The 20354-nt window shown below is 41.5% G+C and overlaps 1 protein-coding gene across 5 annotated transcripts in view; it reads right to left on the minus strand.

Annotated features, from left to right (window-relative positions):
* Positions 1 to 20354, minus strand: part of MCF2 (MCF.2 cell line derived transforming sequence) — a 141732-nt gene that overhangs the window by 39016 nt on the left and 82362 nt on the right. For 4 of the 5 annotated variants that reach the window (XM_072626542.1, XM_072626540.1, XM_072626539.1 and 1 more), the window contains 8 exons: positions 19712 to 19828; positions 18355 to 18504; positions 15331 to 15455; positions 14596 to 14710; positions 12789 to 12908; positions 12133 to 12324; positions 7892 to 8083; positions 6666 to 6837 (listed from right to left, as the gene is read on the minus strand). In XM_072626542.1, coding sequence (XP_072482643.1) covers positions 6666 to 6837; positions 7892 to 8083; positions 12133 to 12324; positions 12789 to 12908; positions 14596 to 14710; positions 15331 to 15455; positions 18355 to 18504; positions 19712 to 19828 — 1183 coding nt within the window. The remainder of the gene's footprint in view (positions 1 to 6665; positions 6838 to 7891; positions 8084 to 12132; positions 12325 to 12788; positions 12909 to 14595; positions 14711 to 15330; positions 15456 to 18354; positions 18505 to 19711; positions 19829 to 20354) is intronic. The other variant, XM_072626543.1, reaches the window with a different exon arrangement.

Genomic DNA, 20354 nt, shown 5'->3' on the forward strand with positions numbered 1-20354 from the left:
TAACCAAGCACATCCATCTTAGACAGTTGCACAACAGTTATATTAACCCTCCAACTTATCTCACTTGGTGATCTCATCAGTTCCCAGGGATTTGTCATCTTCATGAAGGCAATTTTAAGAACTCTTCATGCACTCTTCTACCGTCTATTGGACATGCCGAATAGAAGTCTCATGGACATTTTAAACTTGACATGTCCCAAACTGAACTCATTATCTTTCCCCCAAAAAAATTTTCCCAGTTTCTGAACTTCTCTTTTACTGTCTTAAGCACCACCAGTCTCCAAGGAATCCAAGTTCACAATCTAGGGTTTTACCCTTGACTCCTCACTCTCAATCCTCCAATAGGTTTGCCACATCCTGTTGTTTCTACCTTTACAACAGCTTTCATGTATGTCTTCTTCTTTCCTCTGACGGAGTTGCCACCCAGGTATAGGCCCTCATCCTTTTGTGTCTTGACTATTGCAATAGCGACTTGTTTCCCAGCCAGTCTCTCCCACTCCACTTTATCCTCTACTTGCCTGAAAAATCTTCCTGAAGGAGAGTTCTGATCATGTCACTCACCTAGTCAATAAACTCCAATAGCTCCCTATTATGTCTAGGATCAAACAGAAAATCCTCTTTTTGGCTTCTAAAGTCCTTTCTAATCCGGTGTCTTCCTACCTCTCTAGTCTTCTAATACTTTACTCCCTTCCATGTACTCTATGATCCAGAATTACTCTCTTTCTTGCTGTTTTTTGTATAAATCACTCCATCTCCCAACTCTACACCTTTTCACTGGCTATCCTTTCATGACTGGAATGTTCTCTTTCCTCCAACTCCTCACTTTCCTGGCTCCCTTCAAGTCTCAGCTAAATCCCATCCCTTCTTCAAGAAGTCTTTCCTGGCTCTTCTTGCCTCTGAGAATGTCTCCAATTTAACCTAGATGTATCTTATTTGTAAACAGTTGTTTGCATATCATCTTCTCCCATAGAATATGAAGTCCTTGAGAGCCAGGATTGTTTCTGTCACTTAATAAACACTTGCTGACAGACTAATTATCTTGCCCAAGACTGCACAAGCTAATATGTGTCAAAGGTAGAGTTTGAACCAAGACTTCCTAATTCTAAGCCAAGCACTTTATCAATAGATACCAAATCACTTTTATTCTCTTTATTTAAAGAAGAATTATACTTACTTGTAATAAAAACTAATTTTCTCAGAGAGAGATTGAAAAGCACAACAATGACAAATTAGAGAATAATTATTAGCTTTAAATATGATTCTTTACCAATATGCTACAAATGGTTCCAGTGACAGAAATCTAATGTATATATATTCTTTAAGGAAGGTGGACCCAAACCATACTTAACTATATTCATGACCACCTCCACTGGTAAGAAGTTTCCAAAATTCATTGTAAATATATTCTACCTGATATTAAATAGCCCCAAATCAACTGGTTTATTGGGTTTGGGATTGGGGGTTGTTTGTTTATATTGGATTGGTTGAATCAACTGACCCTCTGTGGTTTTGTGTAGACACTGCTTAACCTTGCCCAGGATTCTTTAAATAGTCCTTATTTATTATGATGACAAGGAAGATCAAGACGCAAACTCAGAAGAGGACAACAATGTCAAAACATCTACAGGCAAAACTCCAAAGAAAAAGAAGTAGCCTCAAGCCCAGAAAGAACTCATGAAAGAGCTCAAAAAGGAGCTTAAAAATCATAGAAGAGAGGTAGAAGAAAAATTGGGAAAAGAAACGAGAGGGATACAAGAGAATTTTTTTAAAAACTGCTTTAAAAGTAGAATTGGCCAAATGGAAAAGGAAATATAAGATAAAACCTCCTCCCACTAGAATGGCTCTTGTGGTTAAGTATATGAAGCACAAGAATATCTTATTATTAGAATGACCTAACAGACCATGGAGAATCGTACAGTATAACACATGGCTAAAAATGACTCGTACAAATAGTGGGCCAAAAAAATGACCCATTTGAATATATATACAAGTAGAAATGGAGGTGGGCCAATTATGGCAAAGGTAACAAGTGGACAGCCCAAATATGACACTAGTATCTACAAAATATTAGAAGACCTAAAGGAAATCCTCTAGCATGATGGGGAGAACCTTGGGGGAGGAGGGGTTTAAGAGGTCATGGAAATAATTACACAGGATGAAAAGGTGTGAATATGCTGCAGTATATAACAGTGGGCTACCCACATGGACAGCATTCCAAATCCATCAAAGTGTCAAAGTATTGTCCTATTTCAAGCCTGAGACAGTTTTTTGCTAACATCCCTCTCTGCCACACTGACCTTTCTCATCACATGTTGCCAACAACATAGGTCTTTCCTGAAGCAACATGAGCCACAAATGACCAATATATTATCGATGGGAAGAAGATAGTCAAACAGACTGCCAACATCCCCTTTGGAGCCACAGAAACTGGCGTAAGCTTTAAACCTAATTCATCTCTCTTAGCCACATGACTTCCAGAAGATTACATGGCATACTGAAAATGCTGTTCAACCTCTTTCCAGAATCAAGAGTGCTATTTGGGAGAGAAATTTCCTTGCAATCTCAATACTCTTAAAAATTCCACTATTTGCTATCACGCTGCTTACTGACAGTATTTATTTTTTAAAATCTCACTAGTTTAGCACAAACAATTCTACAATTTTTTTACTCTAGAGAGAAAGAGAAAAAGTACCAGAGTACTTTTGTTAAGTTTCTGAGTATCAACTATTAAGGGAGTAAGCAACATATAAAATAATCATGTGGTTAATTTATTAAATAAGTAATTGTTTAATATCTAAAATGGTATTTCACCGGGCATAGTGGATAGAGAGTTGTTAGCCTTAGAATTGAGAAGAAATGAGTTCAAGTCCCACTCTGACACATATTGACTGTGTGGCCCTGGACAAGTCACTGCAACTCTTGATGGCCCCAGGCGAGTCTCTAAGACTTCCAGAATATGGACCAATCTGCATTGGTAAAGGGGGTTTCTTCACTGAAAGTTCCCTACACAAATGAAATCGCAAGTCTACTCCCCTCAAAATATGCTAGCCACTGAAGGATCACCTAAGACAGAGTCCCTATTCTCATGGAAATTACAGTTAAGTGGGAGAGGTAAGATGTTGACACAAATATCCTTAAATGCAAATTAGTCTATATGAATAGGTTGCAGTGGGAGCCATGAAAATCAAGTATGATAAAAGGCAGAATCAAGGGTGGCTTCATGGAGAAGGTGGCCTTTGAGCTGAGGTATGGAAGGACAGCAGCTCCAAAAGGGATTTATGACTCCCGTGTCATGTCACCATTATCCTGAGAGTTTTGACCAGTTCCTTTACTTACCAATGATTTCCACCAGTGAGCTGAGGGCCTCCTCGGCCAAAAGGGCAGAACCTGAGTCTTTTGCCCCTTACTGTTACAATATGGACTATTCTTGTCCATTGCTTAATTAGAAAGAAATGTCACGTTGTACACTGCTATACTACCAGTCTGAACTTGATTTAAAAAAAAAACAAACCTCAAAGTCAGTATGGCTGTTGTGTGGAACATGGGAATGCTTTGATTTCAAACACAACTAACAATGGGGAAAAGCATTTAGAAAAGTGCAGCATGTATTACACCAACGGTCTTCTTTGTGGTAGACACTGGAGGTCACCTTTTATCAAAACAAATCCATACACTGCTTCTTTCATTCCACCCCAGCCAAGGCTGAGCTCTAGATTTCTGGCTCTCTCTTAACACTTGAGGCATATTCCCTTTTTTATTTCTTAAGAGAAAGCCTAGCCTTGTGGATAGTGTGCTGAACTTAAAAGCAAAAGGAAATGGATTCATATTCTGCCTCTGACAGATACTAACTGTGTGACCCCACGGTCCAAGAAGCACTGAAGGGGTTGTGAGTGGAAAAAGTTGAAGAAGCCCTGTGCAGCCTCTCCAAGCCTGAGTTTACTCTCACGTCACTATTCATTTTGTCTGCATTTTATATTTCCTAACTGATGTGCATGTTGTTTCTTTTTTTAATTTCTTTTTATTCTGAACTTAATAAACAATGGACATTTCTGCAAACAGAACCAAAAAAGTACATAAAATTGCATATTTCTATTATATAGCTTACTTTTTAATGCATATATAGAGAGAATTATATAATAATTTTAACATAGCTTTCAAAGGTGTTCTTTTCTGGGCATAGTTTTGGGCTTCCCTCTCTGCATTTTTTTTTCAAAAAGATGCTCCAGTGGCCCTCTTTTAATTTTTCTTATCTCTTTTCCTTATCTCTATGACCATTCGTTCTCCCACCCACTTACTCCCATTAGAAAAAAGAAAAACAACTCTTGTAAGACGTAGTAAAAGTTGTCCTCCTTTCCATCCCCAGTTTTCCTTGAAGAAAATATGTTTTCTTATCTGCCCCTGTGCCCCAAGTGGCTGTCATGGTGCCTTGTACCCAGGAGGCATTTTACCAGTGCTTCCTGAATTCTTTGGGGGGTAGGGGTTACTCAGTGGTTGCTGAGGTTGTCTGATGGCACAGAAATTCTGTGATTCGAGGCTACCCTCCTACGCTGTCACATCCATGAAAAGAGACCCTTCTCACATTCCACTTTGTAAGTGATGGATGACCCAAAAGACCATATAAATGATATCCGTTAGCTCTTCCACCTTATTCCACTGGCTATATGCTTCTGAGGTGTCAATCAGACCACTATTGCTAGACAGTGTAAGAGCTTCATGTTAGGGGCCTGAGCTACTTTCTATGGAAACTTTTCCTAAGTTAACTAATTGCTAACACAGAAAGGCTACAGAGGAGTGGGGGGCAGGGGAAGGCAGGGCAGCACCATTGCCAACAGAATTCAGGAAAGCTTTGTTCAACTATGAAAAAAGTACCCTGAGATCCTAGGTAGGGATTAAAAATTCTAATTAAATCAAGCACATTTTTATAAAAATAAGACCAACAAAGTTGAGAGCAAGAAAAAAGAAAGCCAAATGACCAAAGGCTATTTCCCAAAGCTAAGGGAGGAACTTCAGGAACGCTAAATCTGAGACAGAGATAGAGACAGAGAGAGATAGACTGAGATAGAGAAGGATAGAGACACAGAGAGAGTGAGAGTAAGAAAGACAGAGAAAGGGACAGAAAGAGAAAAACAGAGAAAGACAGACAGAAACACAGACAGAGACAGAGAGAGGCAGAGAGACAGTGAGCCCAAGGCTGGTCTCCATCAGCTTCACAAAGGCCTCAGAATTGAAATGGTTACATTTCAGCTGTAAAAGCAAAGAACAGAAAATCGGGGTTCAGAGGCTCAGTCACTCACTCAAGTCCAACCAAATCCTTTCTAGCCTATGGAGCTGCTGAGACAAGCCAGCCAATTCAATTACCAGAAGTATTTATCAGACATCTCTTGTGCTGGCGTCAGCGATGCCAACAGCTTCCCAGCAGCCTGTGCAAACCACAGAACATGTTTTTTGTGGGGGTTTTTTGAGGGTTTTTTTTTTTTATTTTTTGCCAGACAAGAAGTAAAGAATCCCAGTTTATTTTACTCCCTAGGAGCTTTCTGGCAGGTGGAGGGGTGGAGAAGGGTTAGAGAAGGGATTGAGAGAGGACTAAGGAGTTAAAAGATCCCTGGTTAACACGGCCATGGGCTAATGAACTTATTTATAGTCTCATTTGCCAAGCCCAGGCCTTGAGATTTGGTAGTAGGAAGTTTTTGTAGTGGATAGACCCCTGGACTGGGAGTCATAAGACCTCAGTTGCTGGTCAGGCCTCCATGCAACCTTGGTTCAGTCACTTCCCTTGGACCTCAGTTTCAGCTAGAAAATGTCTCCCCAATTCACTGGGCTCTGCTAGAGACTGGATGTGACCATACCTCATAAACTGTAAGGCACTAGATACCCATTAGGGACTATCCCAATTATCGATCTGCTTCTGGCCAATGGCAGCCTTGCAATCTCTGTGATGTGATTACATGTTGCTGACTTTCAAACACTCTCTGTTCCAGTAAACTGTCTGTATTTTCTAGTGTATGGGAAAGGGCATATGGTACAAAAGCTATCACCTCCTTATTCCTGGAATCTAGGTCTCTCATAAGGCATTCCCAAAGAGCATTTGCTTTTTTTTTTTTTTTTGACTATTTGCAATCCACTGTAGCCCCCAGATCCTTTTCTGGAAAACTGTTGTCCAACTGTACCTCTCCCATCCCATACTTCCAAACTTGATTTTTGGAATTGATGTCTAAGATCACATTTATTCATATTGTATGTCTTATCAGAGTCACCCTAACATGCTAGTTTATCAAGCTCTTTTTACTCCTGACTCAATCACCCAGTATGTAAGCTATGACTCCCCATTTTGTGGCATCTGCAAATTCGTTATACCCATGATTTTATATACACTTGCTATTCACTTACTTGTTTACATGTCATGATCCTCTAGCAGAATGCCAACTCATTGTGGGCAGAGACTGTCTAGCAAGGACCCAGCTCAGAGCAGGCGCTTAATAAATGTTTGAGATGGACTGAAATGAACTGAATATACAGCTATTTAAACAAACCTGAGCAGTTCTGCGGTTCAGGGTTGGAGAATGAATGAATGAATGAATGACATAAACATTTTTATAAGGAGAAAAAGGTATCTGTTCTAAGAAGCTAGCAAGAGACAGCGGCAAGCAAAGGACAGGTCATTTTACCGTGTTTGGGTGAGAACAGCGGTGATTTGGATTTGCCTGAGGATTCAGGCTGGGGTACCACAGGTTGGACAGGCCGGGAATGCTTATTTGTCAGCTTCCGGAAACAATTCTGCCGGTTCTGGAACACGCTGCGAATATTTTCCAGCTTGACTTGGACAGCCTGGATCTGAGACTGCAGAGCACAAAATGAGATGCTGGATCAAGGACTGGATAGAAATCATCAGCGAAACGAAGGCCCCCAAAACTCCATCACCTCCCCAGAGAACAGAACAGCACGCACCAAAAGGAGGAATTTCAATTGAGGGCTTAAGATATGTCAAGTCAGAAACCTTGAGGAAAGTAATGTAAAGCAGATTAATGCAGTAAAGCCTCGTCATGGCTACAAAGCCACAACTCTAACACCTCGGGGAGGAAGCCAGTGACCCTGAGAAGGCTGCTGCAGACTCAGCGAGCAGGGAGAACAGGCTTGTCTGAGAAATCTGAGCCCTTCACTTCAGAAAAAACACATAAGTCTTCCCTTCCCAGGTTGGAGGAGTCAACGTACCTCCTGAATGTGGGCAGCTGACTCCTTTCCAAGTAAGATCAAGGCGTCAATTACATAAACTACCTGGACCCCAGTTTCCTAATCCATAAAATGAGTCCAGAAGTGGACTAGATGGCCGCTGACACCCCTTCTAGTCCTAGGGTAGTTTTCAAAATGTGAAAGGCAAACTATCGGCAGCAACACAAGCTCTGAAGTGTACATACAACAGCCCTGTCCAAGCTCAATCCTCAGCCACCAAAGGAAGAAAAGTTTTCCTCTTGCCTTGGCCTGACTCCTCTCCAGGGTAGCTTAAATTAGACAACTTCAGTCCCTACCAAGAAAGAAGTCAGCTTCCCACATTCGGGCCTCAGTGGCAGGTGAGTCACAGACACTTTTGCCTCTAATTTGGAGTACACCCTGCCTGTCCCTGACACACCTCTCAGAACCGAGGGGCCGCACAGCCCTCTCTCCTGTTAAGACCACTCTCTCTAACTAAGTTTATGAGCCTATGTGTGGCCTAGGGCAAGTCACTTCAATCTCCCTGGGTCTCAGTTTCCTCATCTGTAAAATGAAGGGAGCAGGTTTAATGGCCTCCAGGTCCCTTCTAGCTCTGCAGTGATGCTCCTATTGAAGAAGGCAGCCTTGGAGTAGCCTGGTCAGTGCCTGTTCTGCCAGAGATACGCTCTGACTGCACATACCATACCTTGAGTTCGGGAGTCAAAATGACCTCAAATTCCCGCTGTAGGACACGAGGATCATACTTTAAATTGGGGAGAGTCACATCAAGGAACTTCTCGATGTCATAAAGAGCATTTTGAGCACCTTCTTTTGCCTGGCATTTATCCATCGGCTGATTAGCAAGGAGATAGGCCCCCTCATCACAGCACAGGAGAGCCTGGCAGGGAGAAGCGAAGCAAGAATGAACATATCCATTCATTAAGGCAATAAGGAAAATGAACACGGCAATGGCATCTGTTTTACATCTCTGCTCCGTGTTGCATATTTTACTTAAATCAATAATGGAAATAAAAGACATCTGACACCCTCCCCCCCCCCAAAAAAAACCAAGACTTTATGTAAATGATGCATAGCGATAGAAGACAGGAAGGAAGGCTTCTAAGGCCTAGATACAGCCTCACAAGTCACAAAGCACATGGATGATGGCTAGCACTGCAAGCAGCACCCCCTGGAGTGACTATGCCTGCTGATCACTGGGAAAATGGGGACCAAACCCACTAGGCAGTGAATGAATTCTAAATGCCTTAGTTTTCACTAACAAAATCTATTGGTCAAGTCCCTCTTGTGCACAAGGAGTGGCACTAGGTGCGGAAGTGAGACGTAAAGTTTAGATAAGGCATGATCTCTCCCTTCATGTACCTTACAGGCTAATAGGGGTAGGGGTGGAGTAGCAATACCATAGCTAAAATATTAATATTGGATGATGATCAATGAGAACTAATGGAAAGCACTTCTCAAACCTTAGAGTATTATACAAATATGAGTTTTATTATTGTTAGCAACTGTACCTGTGATCTCACTGGGACAGGAGACTCCCTTTGCCAATGCAGGTGGGTCCACTTAAGAGTCCTATACACTGGCCTAGAAGTTGAGTGATTTGCCCAGGGTCACACAGCCAGTACATATCAGAGACAGCACTTGAACCCAGATCATCCTGATGCCCAGAGTTATCTACTTGCTATATCAAGGATGAACAAACTATGGCCCACTTCCTGTTTTTTGTACAGCCCATGGCAAAGAATGATTGTATACACTGTATACCATGTTGCCCTCTCATTACTATTAGAGAGTATGAAGTGACATAATACATGGAATACTGGGGAAGGACTTTATCATGAAGGGCATTGAGGAAGATGTAGTTTAGAGTGTTAGTATTTTACTTGGGCTTTAAAGAGAGCTATGAATTCAACAATCCAAGAGCAGAGGAAGGACATTCCAAGTACAGCAACCAGTGTGAGCAAAGACTGGATTATGAGAATCCAAGACCTGTTCAAGGTGCAAAGCGCTGTCCAGTTTAGCTGGAAAGAAGCATTATAAAGGGGAGAAATAGGAGAAAAGGCTGGCCAGGCTGGGTGAGGCAAGAGCGAGGAGAGTTTTGAATGGCACGAAGAGTAACCTGAACCCAATTCAGTGGACAATAGAGACGACTTCTGAGACGTCTGACATGACGTCTGGCATGACGGGATCTATGTGGTAGCAGTCTGCAGGATGCTTTCGTGGGAAGGAGAGAAGAGATACAAGAATATTGACAATACAATCAATTTAATACCAATAACAAAAACAGATAACAAGGTCAACGATGGAGTGGCAGGTACACACAGTGAAGTCAGAAGGAGTAGAAAGACTTGGGATGCAAAAAAGGAACAAAATAGAGAAGCAAAATTGGAGTGTGTGGAGAGAGGTAGACACTGAATATTAAGAAAATAGATTTGTATTAGGAAAGCCAGGCCCCCAGAGTGGGGAAGCATAATGGTGGGGAAGCATTCCAGTGAAAAGTAAAGGAAGAAGAAATAAAAGTGACATTGTCCTAAGTGATATAGACCACACAGATAGAAAGCAGTAACAGATCACAAGCCTGGCAAAGAGGCATGATATAGTGGTGGTGGGGGCCTTCAATTATGTGAACATCTGCTGGAGTCTTCCCTCTGCCAAAAAGAGTTAGCTAGTCATTTCTTAGCTTGCCTTAATGATCATTTCATCCTTCAAAAGGTGAAGGAAGCAATAAGGGGAATTGCTGTTCTGGACTGGATTCCCACAAAGAGAAACTGGCTGCTGAAGGAGAAATGATGGAAAATTGGGTGAGGGGTAGAGGGAGTGTTCAGAGGAGGTAACCCCTCCATTTTAGGATTTGTGATCTAGTAGGATCCGAAAGGTGGTCAGATTGAGATGCATCCTCCGTTTGGGGAGGGCAGATTTCAAACAGGTTGGAGAAGCCTTACCGAGTCAATTGTACGGAGAGCTGTCAGAAAACCTTAAGGCCACACACTAATGTAAATTATTTGTATTGTTGTCTTGTTATCTTTAGGATCCCAGGGACTACAACACTAGAAAACTATTTGGTCTAGAGTGGAATGAAAGCTCTCAACCACATTCTGGAGTATTGAAAGAGACAACAGGAAGGGTGCAGAAAGGCATTCCAGGACAGAAGAAGGACAAATATTGTACTTCAAAAATGAAGAGTTAATTCTATAAGCTATAAGTTAGTGAGACTGACTTCAACCTATGGCATTTTATTAGAGATGATGGTCAGCAAACAAGTGGAAAAGGAAGCAGCGAGCACCATGAGCTGGCATGGCTTCATGAACAGGTCATGCCAGACTAACCACATTTCCTCTGGTACCTAGGCTGCCACACTAGTCGATCTGGAGAAGACTGTAGATATAGTCGATCTATATTTCATCAAAGTGTCTGAAAAAGTCTCTCTTGTTATTTTTGTGGACAAAATGGAGCAGTGTTAGCTAGAAGAGTATAGTTGGGTGGTTTCAGAACTAACTGAATGATCATATGCAAAAAGGACCCATTGGTTGGCTTGGAAAGAGGTCTTTAGTAGAGTGGAGTGTCCCCAGTTGTCTGAGCATGGTCCCATGTGGATTAATATTTTTTAATCAATCAATTGGATGGAGACATCCATGGTGAGCTCATCAGATTTTCAGTTGAGACAAAGCTGGGTAGGATAACCACCACAATGAATAATAAGAGAATAGGTGTAAAATAATCTCAACAGACTAGAATGATGAGTTGAATCTAATAATCAATCAATTGTGTACTGATCATGAAGTGATTGATAAGGTGGAACAAAAGGAATAAATGCAAACTTACATACCTGGGGTCAAAAAAGCAACTTCTAGGAGAAGATAGGAAAGTTATAGATACATTGCAGCCCTGAGAAATACCTTTTAAAAGGTTTTGGTGGACTGAAAGTTCAACATGAGATTGCATTCAGGAGGACAGAACATCCAGGAGTAAGGGGGGAGGGTCCTGCTGCATTTTGCCCTGATGTAACAATGTCTGGAGTATTAAATTGGGATCTGGATGTCACTTCTTAGGAAGGATGATGCCAAATAGCAGAGAATCCAAAGAAGGGCAACTAGGCTAGTTTAAGGACTTGAGACCACGGTACATGAGGATCCATTGAAGGAACTGGGGAAATTTTGTCAAGAAAAGGAATCATTCTCCTTGACCCCAGGGCAAGTTGCAATGAGTTCAAGTTATAGAGGGACAGATCCAGGCTTGGTGTCAGGGAAAATGCCTTAACAGTAGAGTTGTCCCAGAGTGCAATGGGCTACACTGGGAACTAGAGAGTTTCCCTTAACTAGAGACCTTCCAGTAGAATCTGGATGACCACTTGAGAGGTACATAGTAGAGAGGATTCTTGGCCAAGTACAGAGGAGGCCACAATCTCCTCATGCATAAAATGAGGGGATTGGAGTAGATGATTCCATCAGGGTTCTCTCTTTTCTAACGCTGCTTCTACAACCCTTTAAACCTTGCTCACAGCTCTCATCTGCCTTCCCTGTCTTCTCTTCTCCAGGCTAATCATTCCCAGTTCCTTCAAGGGATTCTTATGTGGCACTGACTCAAGGCCCTTTGCCATCTCAGCTGGGGTTGGACAAGATAGTTTCTGACATCTCCTCTAATTCTCAAATTCTAGAATTCAAGATAATGAACATGACTTTAGATACATTCCCTTTGAGTTACCTGTGAGACAACAAGGTAGATATGTCACAAAAGAAATCTAGAAGGATGTGTTATCTCCCACCAATTAGGATGTAAATGCCTAGAGGACAGAGACTATCTTTGCTTTTAAGTATTTCTAGCCCCACTGCTTGGCACATAGTAATCACTGGCACATAGGAGAGAGTTGAGCTCACAAGGGTGAATGAGCTTACTCTCAGGGATGACCCTATTTTTTAGAATGCTCAGTACCTGGTGCAGCCGATTCTGGAGTTCCAAGGTCTTGGTAAGCTTCTTTTCTTTGGCTTTCAGCTCTTCAGACAATCCATCTGTTTGGTGTCTTAACTCATTGCACCTCTGGCAGATTAAGTCAAGGGCATAATGGTGATTGGCTACAAGCTGGTGCCCATGCAGTATCAGGAGGTTGGCCTTCCCAGTCAGCTCCTGGGGTAGAGTAAGAAGCAATAATTTTCTAGTTCCAGTTCTCAACTGTGGTCAGCATTCCTTCCCCTGACATCATGCTACCATCAAGGAAATGGAGCACCTGGGATAACATTAACCCATTGCCCATCCTTCCCAAGCCCCCAAGCTCATTAGAGGGCTGTTCTCTTTATTAGGATCACTTTCACAGATGAATTTGGCACAGCTGTTGTCCATTAGAGGAAAGTGTCCGCTCCACTCCTATAGGGCTGCCTCCTGCCATAGCTCCATTCCCAACTGGCCATTTCCCCCATATCCAACAAGGTCATAAAAATCAACTATCCTCCTACAGCTGGACAAAAAGTGGGGTTAGCTAATTCTTTTGAAGTATACTATGAAAAAAGAACAGCTGCTTAGGTCCCCCCTCAAACACCTATTCCATTTCACTAGTGGGAGGGGAAGGGGAGGGGTTGAAGACATAACTTTACCTTAGCCATGTCATCCAAGGTCCCCAACTCTGTGAGCTTTTGCTTTACATCTACCACGCTGTCTCCAGTACTGGATATGGCAGCATGCTGGTCCATTAATAATTCAATAGTATTCTTAAGCTAAAGATATGGAGGAAAGAGTTAGCTGGTATGTGCAAATTAAAAGGTCTTTCCTTTCTAATTAAATCTCCTAAAAATATGATTTTATAAATATCAAGAAGGAAAAACCTGCCCAAAAGGAAGAAAGGTTTGCAACTATAACCATAATAATAAATAATAGATGTCATTTTTATAGTCCTTTTTATATATTCGTATCTCCTGTGATCCTCCCAATTAGCCTCTGAGGGAGGCACTACTATACCCATTTACATGGATAAAGCAACTGAGACTGAGAGATGGAATCACCTTCTCAGGGTGACCCACTTTGTAAACATTGCGGTCTGGATTCAAATCTGGTTCTTCCCAGCTCCATGACAGAATCCCGTTAGATGTGACTGGGCTTAGGGGAGAAGGAATGCTATAAAAACTGTTTAAATGGACACACTCCCTGCCCTGACAGATGTTAGCACTGACATGAATAAGCACTGATAAACTGGGAACATAAAAAGAGCATCATAATGCCAGTGGATCCCATTTCTAGAGAGCTCTGCTCTTTGGAATAGCCTACTTGGCACTTTCCCCAGTTCTCCTTTTTCTGCTCCCTAAGGTCAAGCAGGATAACACTAATTCCATTTTCAGCATCATGAGGTGGAAGGAATACTAGATTTGGAGTCAGAGACCCTGAGTCTCGGTCCAGTCTCTGGTACCTGCTAAGCATGTGACCATAGGTCAAAGTCTCATCATCCATAAAATGAGGGAATTTGAGTGGATGGCCCCATCTGGGGTCTCTCCTCTAAAACTATGCTTCTACAACCCTGTGAAACACTGAAGACATCATATGCCTTCTTTAAGTCTTCTCTTCTCCAGGTTAACCATCCCTAGTTCCTACAAGTGATCCTCACATGGCGTGGACTAAAGGCTCTTCACCAACTGAGTTGTCTTTATCTGGATTATTGATGTCCTTCCTAGAATGTGATATCAAGAATTGAACACAATCTCCCAGATGTGGGGGGAATATAGAAGAGGCCTGCAGGTCTATCACTTCCCCATTCCTAGAAGCTGGGTTCCCTCCAGATGAAACCCAAGATCACATTAGCTTTTCTGGTGGCTGCATCACTTGTTGCTTCATGTGGAGCTTCCAATACACTAACACCTTCAAGTATTTTTCAGACAAACTGCCATCTAGTCATGAACCACCCTCATCTTATTTTATTTGAGGTCGCTTACTCCTTGAGTCTGGCCATTCATAGGAAAAAGATGATCAAGTATTAGGTTTGGATCCAGGAAGATCTAGATTCAAATTCCACCACAGATGTTTAAGAGCTACGTGACCCACGGCAAGGCTCTCTACCTCTCTGAGCCTCAATTTTCCCATCTGTAAAATGGGTATGATAATAGCATGTACCTCAGAGAGTGGTCACACAGAGCAAAGTAGATGATCTATAGATAGCCCTTTGCAAACTTTAAGGTGCTATAAAAATACCATACCAATTATTTAACCTTTTTTTGAAAACACATAATTGTTCTTTCAATGAACTTCACATATCTCTTTATTGACCGCCAGGAGAGAGAAACTTTTAAAAATGCATTGAACCACTGTATTTGCTTACAAATCTCGAAAAAAGACCAGTGACACAAGGTGCTGTGATTGCAAAATTATCTCATTAAAAATGCCCGAAATCTCCCTCGAGAAATGAGGTTAACATACCTCTAGAAAATTTTGTTCAAATTTCCAGAGCTCTACATACTGATCCATCTTGAGCTGGTGCTTGTCCCAAAATTCATCAAAGGCCACTTCCATCTCGTGCAGTTGAGCAAGTAATCTTGACAATGCAAAGTTCAAAGATGATTATTAGTTTGTGCGGGGGGTGGGGGGGTGGGGGTGGGTGTGTATGTGTATGAAACACTCATTTTCCAGAGAAAGAATTTGCCTCAGCAACTGAGAAATAGGGACAAAGCTCCAGCCTATGATGCCCCACAGAGATAAAAAATCCAGAAGTCTTTCTAGGATTTTCTAAGATTGTCAAATGTTAGCACTAAAAGAGACCTTAGAGATCACCTAATCTAGCCCCTTATTTGACAGACGGGAAAAGTAAAGTAACTCACTAAATGGGAATGTGAATCTGGCAACAAATCCTGCTGCATCAGGGACAGTTTGCCATAAGAAGCACCATTAATGTCCACCAGTAACAGGTGGAAGATTGGGTGACACCCAAGAAAAGTCCTGTACTTAGGAGAGCAGGGTAGAAGAATCTGGCTTTCCCCTCAAGGTTATAACAAAGCTGCCATCCGCACAATAAGGTCCCTGAGGGTAGGGACTATTTTGTTTTTGTCTCTGCATCCCAGATGCCTCTGCACAGTAGCACAGTGCCTGGCATACAGTCAGTAAGTGCTTAATAAATGTTCATCAAATGGAACTGAATTTTAAAAATAGGGTACTAACCTATTAACAGTTTCCCAATCTCCAGATTTTTCTTGAGGAGTTTCCTCATTTGATTCTTTGGTGTTAGGCACTTCAAAGGTCCTCAGCAACATATTTCCTTCTTTCATAACACTTACAATCTCCTCCTGGAAAAGAATCAAAGCAGAGGAAATTTGTTTGAAAAATCTCAAGTTTATCAACTCAAATCTTGCCTCCATTTACTTACAAGGATATATTCTTGAAGCAAAATAGAAAGGAAAACCAACCTACAGTAATAGCTTGGCTCTCTACAGGCTAGTTAATTTCCACCTGTAGGCAGTGGCCTACTCCACACTCTTGAACCAGTCTTGGTCAAAGGCAGCCAGTGATTCAAGGTTAAATTAGCCTCACTCACAGTCCATTACCCTAGTTCTAATAAGTGTACCCTCATTATAGCGACAGGTCCCTTTTTTGTCCTTCCATCCAAGAAGCAATGATTGGTGTCCTAGGTCTCTGAAGATACATGACCTTGATAGTGAGAATGTTCCAGGTTTTGAACTTTTTCCTGATTTCCCATTCATTATTGACAAACTACCTCGCAAAAGTATTTATATCATCCTTAATAGCTAAAATTAAAATAATGACTTCACTTTGCAAAAGGGAGCGCTACTACCCTTGACAAATCCCCCACTCCCACTCTGCTCCTCCCTGTCCTACCTGACAGTTCCCCTAGCCCGGTTTTCAATCCACCCAGCTTTCTGAAAGAGCTTACAGTACAATCTATAGCTCAGCTACTGCAGAGTATGTTTGGGAAGATCCTTAAACAGAGAATAACAAGATTTTTACAATGATGCATTAAAAGTCATCTCCCCAGGAGCCACACATTAGCTGTGTGACCCTGGGCAAGGCATTTAACCCCAGTTGCCTCCAAAAAAAGAAAAGAAAGAAAAAAGAAAGGTCTGAGGAGCAGTGTCTCATTTAAAGTGGACTGTGGTTGAACATCATACTGGTCCCCTCAATCAACTTCCTCAGTTGAGGACAGAAGTGGTCTGCCCTACATGGTATAGAAGAGAAGGCCTTTCACTGTGTCTGTTTAGTCTAATAACTCAACAAACATTTATTAAGCACATATTATGTGCCAGGCATATAGGTAGCACAACGGATAGAATGCCAGGTCTGGAGTGAGGAAGACTCATCTTCCTGAGTTCAAATCTGGCTTCAGACACATATTAGCTGTGTGACCCTGGACAAGTCACTTTAGCCTGTTTGCCTTTGCCAAGAAAATCCCAAATAGGACACAACTGAAATGACTAAACAACCTGTGCCAGGCCATGTGTTAGAAACTGGGGATGCAAAGATACAAATAACAACCATCACTGCCCTCAGGGACCTTACATTCGGTTAGTGGTTAGAATTACATATACATTGAACTATGGAGTATGTACAAGGTAATTGTGAGAGGGAAGTACCAACACCAGCAGAGATTAGCGAAAACCTTGTGTTAGGGGAAGCATTTGAGCTGATCCTTGAGGGGATCTTGGGACTCCAAATGTGAAAAGTGAGGAGGGAGTGGATTCCAAGCATGAGATACAGCCTATGCAAAGGCAGGGAGATGGGAGATAGAAGATCATAAATAGAGAACAACAAAGAAGCTAGGTTAGCAAGAATGTAGATTGGATGGAAAGAAGTGATATAAAACTAGACTGGAAAACTGGGTGGAAGCCAGACTGTAAAGGACTTTAAATAACAAACAAGAGCATGCCTCCCAAGACAGAAGCAGGGACCTATTGGAGTTGGTGCTTTTGCCTCAGTGGTCTCCTATTTAATAAATAAGGTTTGCAAAGCACTTTACATATATTATCTCATTTGAATCTCAAACAACTCTGGGAGAAAGGTGCTATTATTAATATTGCTATTAATATTATTGTCATTTTATGGATGAGAAAATTGAGCCTAACAAAGGGTAGTGACCAGGGTCACCTACCCAGTAATTATCTGAGGCAGAATTTGAACTCAGGTCTTCCTGATCCTAATTCCAGCCCTATCTACTATATGTACCACCAACCTAACAGGATAAAATAAGTACAGAAGAAAGAGAAACTGTTAACCCAGCATTACTTTCTTTAAATCTCGCAGAACATCATTAATACCCACAATGCCAATGTTCATAGTCCAAATTTTCAAAACATCACCTTCCTTCCTAAAACCTAAAAGACCGTCTATAATAGAGACGAATAATATGAAGACCAGATTAGTTAAATGGCCATTCAAGATTTCAGCTAAGTTTTATGAATCTTGGAATCTCAGAGCTAGAGGAAACCTTTTGCTGTCGTGTTTCAGTCTTATCTGACTCTTTGTGACCTCATTTGGGGTTTTCTTGACAAAGATCCTGGAGTGGTTTGTCATTTCCTTCTCCAGTTCATTTTACAGATGAGGAAACTGAGGCAAACAGGGTGACGTGACTTGCCCAGGGTCATACAGCCAGTAAGTGACTGCATCTGGATTTCAGCTCAGGTTTTCCTGACTCAGGCCTGACTCTCTGGGCATTGCAGCACCACCTAGCTGCCCAGAGGAGACCATAGAGGATATCTAAGTCAACCGCTTCTTTTTACATGTTAGCAAGCATGAAGGGGTGAAATATTTACCTGATATCACACAAGCAGTTAGTGGCCTACTCAGGCTTAGAAATTTCCCAATATATCATTCTTTTCTAAGGTAAAATCCAATTCCAGGTCTTTCTGATTCCATTTCTATCTTCAAATTATTTTGTATTATTTTGCATATACTTTTTCTGACTTAATTAGTATACATATTGGGTCTGTCCAGTGTAATGTAAGCTCTTTGAGGGCAAGGACTACTTTGTTTTTGTATGCCAACAGTACCTAGCAGTACATAGTAGGGTTAATGTAACTGACTTGTCATTCAGTATGTCACAAAAAATAGAACAGAGAGACAAAAGGAAGGGGAGAGGGGACAGGCAATCTGTAACAGAAGGTGCACCAGCTGTCTTTACAAAGAAAGGAAAACCCATGGCACCAATGGAATGGTCTTTTCTACTAGCCTTACCTTCAACTGAAAGTATTTTTCAGTACGGATTGTCAATAGTTGCTCAATGGAGAAAGCGTCATCCGGCAGTTCGGTTTCGGCCAACTCAGTCCCAAAGGACTGCAGCATCTGTGCGATTTCCTTCACAGTCAGGGCAAAATTTTCAATGGCCTGTGGAGGGTCCATGGTTAGGTCAGGTCCATTTTGATCATGAGAACAGCCTTGCCAACACTCTTCTTCTACACATGACAGTAACATGTGGACACCCAAGGGAAGCCCTCTTTTCTCATGTGACTAACTCTTCAACTCAGTAAACAATAAAGAGGCTAAGCAGATGCTAACATTCATGACCACTTCCTGAGTCTCCCTCTTCCAAATACTTTTCCTTAAATCTTCCAAATTTTGGTAGTTTCATCACTTGGACATTTGAGGAAATGATCATTCTATGGAACAAGGTACATATTTAGGGACATCATATCAAAGACAAAGTATGGCCATATCCTCTTTCTTTAATCTTTTAAATCCTGAAGGAACAGATTTTCTTTTGACGTAATATAATGCTTGAAGGAAAATAATATTAATCACTAACATCCATATAGGGCTTAAAGGTATGCAAAACATTTCCCATGCATTAGTTCATTGGACTGTCCCAATATAACTTTTTAGGGTAGATGCTACCATTCTCCTCGTTTCAAAGATGAGGAAACTGGGCATCAGGGAAGTTAACTCACTTGTCCAGGGTTGCACAGCTACAGGCAAGATTCAAACCCAGGTCTTCCTAACTCAAGCCCAGCCTTCTATCTAATCCTCTATGCAACATGAAGGGCAACAGACCTTCATTTCTCATCTTTCCTGGATAAAACATGAATTCTAGACACTAATAAAACAAAGTCACAAGGGGAAAACTCTGGACATCTGGGTATCAGACATTTGTATGAAGGTCAAAAGACAATACCAGCCACCCCAGGTTGTAAGCACCCTGGGACAAAGCCCCATTTTGCCAGCTCTAGTTATGGCTTTGCACATGAAATTAACCCATTCTAGCCCTCTCACCCCTACACATTCATGTGAAAAGAATCAATTACAAAAGCAGTTTCAGAAGCTTCATGATCATTTTTAGTTTAGGGCTGATGCCTAAATGATGGGGGAGGGGGTTGATGGGATGAATGAATAGATTTCACAGAATCATGATTTTTTTTTTTTTACATTTTAATAGCTGTGTTTCAATATCATTGGATTCCTTTGTAACCCCTTGCAATCCCACTTTATGCATGTAAAAACATTCTGAGGAGGAAAGAGTAGTCCATAGGTTTCCCCAGACTTCTAAAGGAGTCCAGGACACAAAACAGTTCCAAACCCCTGCTCTAAGTGGACTTACTGTTCTGAAGATAACCCATTCACTGTGACAGTATTCCAAGGTGCCTCCAAATTCAGGGGTTAACTGCTTCTCATCGATGTAACTCAGTAAGTCACTGACAGAACTCAGCATTACAACCTGTAAGGACAAGGAACACCATGCTGTTAACCCTTCTTTGACTGGAGTCCTCAAAGGAATATGGAAAACAACATTTCATATGGTATTTTGTTTTCAGCAAAAAATAAATTTTTCTAAGTTCTGCTTAGAACTCTCTCTCTCTCTCTCTCTCACACACACACACACACACACACACACACATACGCACACCCTGCCTTAATTCATTGCCTTCTTAAGGCAATATAAGTTTTTATTTTATAAAAAACATTCCTCTGTGAAACAAGATTAATTACCACAGAAACCCATCAAACACAAATCTCCTTCATCCAAAAGCATAAAATTGTCAAAGGTGAGGTTTCAGAAAGGGGTGATATAACCCAAGGGATACCTCTATATGAGAGCCCTAATTAGACAAAAGCGGGGGAAGGGGTTCTGGGTTCATCCTGGTGCTGCTGAAAAAAAGGAATGGTTAACCCCTCCACCTTCAGTTGTTTTCCTGCTTGTATGATCACTATTATGGTATCACTATTATGTCCTTAACCCTAAA

Source organism: Notamacropus eugenii, chromosome X, assembly GCF_028372415.1.
Source record: "Notamacropus eugenii isolate mMacEug1 chromosome X, mMacEug1.pri_v2, whole genome shotgun sequence".
In the NCBI taxonomy this organism is placed as follows: Eukaryota; Metazoa; Chordata; class Mammalia; order Diprotodontia; family Macropodidae; genus Notamacropus; species Notamacropus eugenii.